Below are 6,931 nucleotides of genomic sequence, written 5' to 3'. Positions count from 1 at the left end.
TTTAAAATTAAAAAAAAAAACTTTAAAAGAAGAAGCAAGTTAATTCTTTGTTTTTTCACTTTTGAAACTTAAAAAAAAAATCGTAATAAAAGAAAATAATATTAAAAGATATTCTTATCAAAAGAAGAAAATAGTTAAAGATAATTTTTTCTTTATTACAAATTCTTTTAGTTAATAATATTAAAATATAGTCTAAATTTTTTATCATAAAAACTTTTTAAATTAATATCAATATAAGCATACGGTTGAGATTAATTCAATCGTCTTGTCCTGCATCCTTCTCCTCAATTCTGAACCATTGATTTCAACAAATAGGTTGAATACTCTAAAGTTGACTTTTTTAAATTGAAAAATATTTATTTGTGTGTAAAATTCTGAACCATTGATTTCAACAAGTGGGTTGGCTACTCTAAAATTGACTTTTTTAAATATAAGATTTTTATTTGTGTGAAATTTAGTTAATAGTCAATTGTCTCTTTATGGTTTGTTAGACTTGATTTTATATATATATATATATTCTTCTATATAATGATATCGAGCACTTTTTCTATTTTAAAACTAATGATGGCGACTCATCCATTAGTAAACGTCATACAAATACTATTTTAACATGGGAAGACATAAGGAAAAGCTTCAAACTAATTTTTAAGCGTCACCTTAATGACGTAGCCAACAGTAATGGTTGGTTGGTTTATTTAATCTTCACGTTTATTTTCTCGTGCTTTGACATTTGTAAATAGTTGACTGTAATAAGGTATTGGGTTTAAGGTCTTATTTGCATTTCTTTGACTTCGAATGCAATTTTTAATGATAGAGGTGGTGAAAACAGACGGCTACCATGCAATTTGAAAGTCTATATAATTAGCTTCTGTTTTTCCTTTTCCTTGTATCAAAACAAATCAAGAGTTCTGGCACTTTTAATCTTTATCTCCAATATCAATTGGAAAATCAAGAGCCATGGCTGGAAGAGTCTGGCAAGTGGAGAATAGTGTAAAACTGATTATCTTATTTGGCATGTTAATAGTTGCCCCCATTAGAGCAGATCCAGAGACCAGACTTTTAGCATACGGATGCAGCTCTGTCCCCAACAGCAATGTCACACTCTTTGCGGAAAATTTAAAGGCGGCTCTCGATTATGTGGTGCAAAATGTTGTTCCATCTGGATTTGCTTCAAAAGATGTGGGAGCATCAGATCTGGATGATTCAGTATATGTTCTGGCGCAGTGTAGAAAGGATAAGTCCGCTGCTGATTGCGCTGACTGCATCAAGGTAGCAACAAAACAAGCTAGCAACTGTACCAGTGTTACCGGCGGCAGGGCAAGCTACGACGGATGTTTAGTGCGTTTCGAGAACGATAATTTTTACAATGATTACACTGATGATGGAAATAAACAGGTGTGCGGTGATGCCAACGTGAGCTCCGCCAATTCATTTTCGGCAACTGCTCGAAGTTTGATAAGCGATCTTTGCGCCGCAACTCCACGGATAAAAGATTATTTTGCTGCGCAGACGAGACAAGGGCCGTCTAATACAACAATCTATGGACTTGCCTCGTGTATACGTTCCCTTCAAATGGATTCCTGCCAAAAGTGCCTCGCCATTGCCCTGGACAACATAAATAAGTGTTTTCCTCGCTCCGAAGGACGGGCTGTAGACGCCGGCTGCTACTTGCGATACGATTCAAACCCCTTTTTTCCAAGCAACGCGACTATCGACTTGAAACATTTCTTACCCAGAGGTTAGAATTTAATTATATTCAGTTGAAGAGCTTGGAGTTTTGTTAACGTTTTTGACAAATTTCCTTAGAAGCAAGATTTGAGTTAATATAATTTCATACAATCAAGCAAGAATCGATCACCTTAATCGCTTTTGTTTACAATTTTTGCCAGACATTTACAGTTATTTACAATGAGTTTTTATTCTCCATTTTGTTTTTCAGGGAAGGAGGTGAATTCTACAGTATGGATAATAATTGGTGTTGTGGGAGGTGTATTCGTACTTGGCCTTATAACTTGTCTTCTTGTCTTCGGAAAGCAGATAATGGGCCCAAGCCAGATACAAGGTAAACTCATAAAGGCTAAATTTAATATATTCTAGAAAAGGAAGCAAAAGTCTTTCAAGTCAGTCCGATCTTAGCAACTACTAATATAACAAGTTGAATTATATGGAATAGTGGATACTGAAGGAGCAACTGAACTTCGTGGGCCGGGAGATTTTGACTTCAAGATACTGAAAAAGGCAAGCAACAATTTTGATGAAGCAAATAAGCTTGGAGAAGGAGGGTTCGGTCAAGTATTCAAGGTAAATTATCACTTATTTCCTTCCCTTATTACCTAGGCTTGTGTGTTGATCTCTTCAAATGATGTTTGCAGGGTACGCTAAAAAATGTTGGGTTCCTTCCCTCGTTAGGCTTGTGTACTAATCCATTCAAATGATGTTTGCAGGGTACTTTGAAAAATGGCAACGTTGTGGCAATAAAGAAGCTGACACTAGGTCGTTCTCCTAGCGCAATTTCTGAATTCGAAAGCGAAGTCAAACTCATTTCTAATGTTCATCACAGAAACCTTGTGCGCTTACTTGGATGTTGCAGACAAGGCCAAGAAAGGCTCTTGGTTTATGAGTACATGCCCAACAGCAGCCTTGACAGAATATTATTTGGTTTGCTATTCCTTCCTTAACTTTCCTCTTTTGCTTCTTTCATCCGTCACAACAAACACGATAGATCTTGAAACTCTATTGAATCGCCCTACATGCAGGAGAACATACAAAATCCTTGAGTTGGAAGGAAAGGTTCAATATTATCTTGGGCACTGCTCGTGGTCTGGCCTATCTCCATGACGGATTCCATGTTTGTATCATCCATCGTGATATTAAATCAAGCAATATATTACTTGATAACAACTTTCAGGCAAAAATAGCAGATTTTGGTCTGGCAAGACTTCTTCCACATGATAAATCTCATGTTAGCACAAAATTTGCAGGAACCTTGTGAGAAAACCCTTCCTTATTCCATTGTTTATGTAATCAAAATTTTCAATGAATATAGTAACACCATTTTTTTTCCTTTGCAGAGGATACACGGCTCCTGAATATGCTAGCCATGGACAATTAACAGAGAAAGCTGACACCTACAGCTTTGGTGTGGTGGTTCTTGAAATTGTCAGTGGCAGAAAAAGCATTGACTTGAATCAGCCACCTGATATGCAATATTTGCTTGAATGGGTATTTACAATTCTTATAGTATTCTTTTAATACTTTTATCCCGTTATTATCTCCCTTAAAATGTTTTATCATTTAAAAAAAAACCTTAATGCAGGTTTGGAGTCTGCACGAAGAAAACAAGGTTTTAGAGGTGGTCCACAAGGAAGAGAAGATGGAAGGGTATGATGAAGAAGAGGTGGTGAGGGTGATAAACCTTGCACTTCTATGCATACAAGGTTCCGGCAGTCGTAGGCCATCAATGTCCGAGGCTGTGACAATATTGTTAAACAAAGCTGAAATTGATTTTCAGACACCTCTGCAGCCAGCTTTCGTAGATGTGGGGTACAAAGTACGTGGAGAATACCCTTTATCTGAATCAAATGCTATGATTACAGAATCCCTTTGCTCACGTTAGTAGCGGTTATTTGTCTTGTCCATGGACATATGGGGAGTAGCAAGAAGGATGGATTGTTTTTTATTAGGAAAAAACAGGTTAAGTCCTAACTTATTGTATGATTACTTCTTATTTTTCAATAAGATTTATGCATTATAGCATTTATGATTCCTTCCTTCCTATCTTTGAATAAAAAAGTATATATGTGTCTACCTCTTATCTTTAAATAAAACAATATATATGTTTCTTCCTCCTCTTTAAAAAAAATAATATTTGTGTCTTTTCTCTCTTTTGTCATTATAGTGTTGCATATGGATGACATATTATTAATTCGTAATAATATGATGATGAAAGCTATCTTACAATTTGATAAGAAATATTTTCATGTTGCAAATTTAATTTTAAATATAGAAATGAGAATTTATTGTACAAGTAGAAATTTGAGGTTACATTAAAAGAATTATGTTGAGCTGATTTTGTAGAGATATAGGTTGCAAGATATAAGCCTATCAAAATTCCATTCCTTGTTAATAAAAACTTATCTACACCAAAATATCTTCAAATAGGAAGTAAAATTGTGAATATTTGTGAGCTTTCTTATGTTAGGACAGTTGGCATACTTATGTCTACAATGTTTTGAACTAGAGTTGATAGAAAATTATTGGTGTACTGTGAATATACTTTTTACATACCTATATGGCACAACAACTTAATCAACTTCTTATAAAGGAAGAAATGATAAAAATAAAACTTTAATTTTATTATAAAAAATAAAAAAATGGATTCTAAGTAGGTTGAAAACCAACTAGTAGATGTGTATTAAATATTCTTTAGTAGTAAGTGTGATGAGACAAAGATAGGTAATAGCTGCATTTTATACAACATATTCTAAGAAAATGGTAGCTACTCATGCATGCAAGGAAGTAGTTTGGTTATAGAGGTCCTGATTTATTATTTGGATTGAAACAAAAGATTGTACATGCATTGACAACAATATAATATTTTTGGCCAATAACCCTATTTATCATGCTTGGTCAAAGTATATTAGAGGACAATATATGTTTTCAAGACAAATCCTTGAAAGAAAATGGGTACTATAGGACAATTTTCATGCATAGAAGAATGTGCTTGATTCATTGACAATTATGTTAACATATTAAAAAATTCACTAGTCTATAGAATATTAATGAGCAGCTCTAAACAATTGATAGTTTATAGTTGTTAAACCCTATATAAAGTATTCAACAAGAGAGTAGGTATTATTAAATTTTTGTACACTCAGAATATTTTATAGTCATGGGGAAGCCATGATGCAGAGAATCCACACACTTAACCAGATTAGTGAGATTTCTTTCTCCCAACTTACCTATTCAATAGGTTCTTACTCGTCCATAACTGCATAAGTCCCTTCAAGAGGCCCCCGATATACTCACAAGGCTAAAATAGCCCAAAACACACCCAAGCTTCTCAATACCTTATCCAACGACTCACACACATTCCTCCATTCATACTCAACTCTCTTGAACCCCAAACCATGTTCCATAACAATTCAACACCATTAGTCTCATTTGTACTCACACAATCAAGGATGCCCCAACTAGGACTCCCACTTTTCACTAGTTCCCAACTTCACAACTTGCCACAAGTATTCCTCACAAACACAAAACTCCCTTTTCAATCCTAAAAGGCTTATCAACATGTTAACTTTGGATTCTCTCTACCCACCCAACCTCCCAAAATGAAAAAACAATGTTCAATGAGGACTCACTGGTTTTAGGACAATCAATAGCATGTTTAGGACAACCAACAACATGTTTAGGGCAGTCATATATTAAGGTTTCTTTTCCACTTCTCAATGCCTCCAAATGATTCTAGGGACTCACTAGGGTTTGCCCAATCACCCACCAACTCCAACTACAAAACCAACCAGCATTTAAAATCACAAACACAAGTTCTTGTTAAACTATCAAACGAGGACAACCACTAGCCATTTTAGGACAATCAATAGTTTGTGCATTTAAATTGTTTCCCTAACTTAAAAACCCCTTTTCCCTATCTATGGAACCATCACACACTCTCCAAATTCCTCACTTGACCCATCAAGGTCCTCCAAGACATTCAAACCAACCAAAACTTCCTTTTTTACATTGTTGTCCCAGACTGAGACACAATTTTAGTCAACTTTCTCTTTGTTTGCATGTGCCAAAATCATGTATGAACCCCTGTAACAAAAAAGAAACTAAAATACATATATTTTACCTCCATTTCACAATTTTTTTTATCATTGATCCAGTGGAATACAAGCTATTTACATTTTATAATGCCTCAAAAATCCCTATGGTAAGGTTTTGACTATTTTTAGTAAAATTACTATAACTTTTTCAAATCAAAATGAAATTCAGTGAGACAAAAGGGAAAGTGAAGGGATTTCACCCCTCTACCATGTCCAATTTATTTGATCCTCAAAATAGTAGGTTAAAGAAATGAAAAACATGAAATAGAAAACTATTTTTCTGAAGAAAAAAAACTAGAAAATGCAGGGAACATCAAGATATTTTATTGATTTTTCTTATTACATCCACCAAAAACCATATCCAAATGTGTATAAGTATTTTAGAATGAATTACAATCCTCCACACAGGTATAACCACCTTTGTAACTCATTTTAACAATAAACACATAATTACCCTTACAAACTCAAAAGTTGCTTGACAACTATTTTGCCCATTTTGACAATTTTGCTCCAAATTGCATCTAGACTTAATCTATGACTCCCATGCCCCAATAATGACTCAAATAGGTCCAAATAGGCCACAAAGACCCTTAAATATAATAAAACGGCATATTTGATCCATTGACATTCATTTTCAACATAGTGACAACTTTTGACATCTTTTGACAATTTTTTACAATATTGACTATATGACTTCAACATGACTCAAAACACCTTCTAATAACTTCAAAGAAACTTATTACATCAATAATGGTCATTATTGACCTTAGTAAATCACATGAACTCAAAAACCTTAAAATATTGTAGCATGGCCTCACTAAGGCATAAAGAACTATTAGGTGCTCCTACACCAAGCCTCATCATACTTTCGATACTTTGCTCAGTGTACTTTTTTTGGGTTTTTGTTGATGCTACTTAGGATATATAAGTAAAATTACTTTTTATGTATTTATAAATATTCATACATGATTAAGGGTAAAGTATGAGATTCACTATCACATCAAAGAATGGTTGAAGTTTATGTTATAAAAAAATTTATTGTTGTACTAGGATTTTTATCTAAAAAAAAATTAAAGGTGCAAATATTGTATATAATATTTACT

At 33.9% G+C, this 6,931-nt stretch overlaps 1 protein-coding gene across 1 annotated transcript; it reads left to right on the top strand.

The window, feature by feature from the left end:
* Positions 1 to 957: 957 nt before the first annotated feature.
* LOC131065156 (cold-responsive protein kinase 1-like) lies at positions 958 to 3,616 on the top strand. The gene is made up of 7 exons (XM_057999592.2): positions 958 to 1,738; positions 1,940 to 2,062; positions 2,174 to 2,301; positions 2,445 to 2,658; positions 2,757 to 2,988; positions 3,072 to 3,222; positions 3,317 to 3,616. Exons 1-7 carry the CDS (start codon positions 958 to 960, stop codon positions 3,614 to 3,616), a joined length of 1,929 nt encoding a protein of 642 aa, XP_057855575.2.
* The last annotated feature ends 3,315 nt before the right edge of the window (positions 3,617 to 6,931 follow it).

This window comes from Cryptomeria japonica, chromosome 10, assembly GCF_030272615.1.
Source record: "Cryptomeria japonica chromosome 10, Sugi_1.0, whole genome shotgun sequence".
In the NCBI taxonomy this organism is placed as follows: domain Eukaryota; kingdom Viridiplantae; phylum Streptophyta; class Pinopsida; order Cupressales; family Cupressaceae; genus Cryptomeria; species Cryptomeria japonica.
This window is presented reverse-complemented; position numbering and strand designations above follow the sequence as displayed.

Bases quoted from the DNA above. Each gene is read 5' to 3' on its own strand.
- LOC131065156 (XM_057999592.2), top strand. From the start codon at position 958: ATGGCTGGAAGAGTCTGGCAAGTGGAGAATAGTGTAAAACTGATTATC. The intron at 1,739-1,939 runs GTTAGAATTTAA...TTTGTTTTTCAG, and splicing joins GAAACATTTCTTACCCAGAG to GGAAGGAGGTGAATTCTACA. The intron at 2,302-2,444 runs GTAAATTATCAC...TGATGTTTGCAG, and splicing joins GGTTCGGTCAAGTATTCAAG to GGTACTTTGAAAAATGGCAA.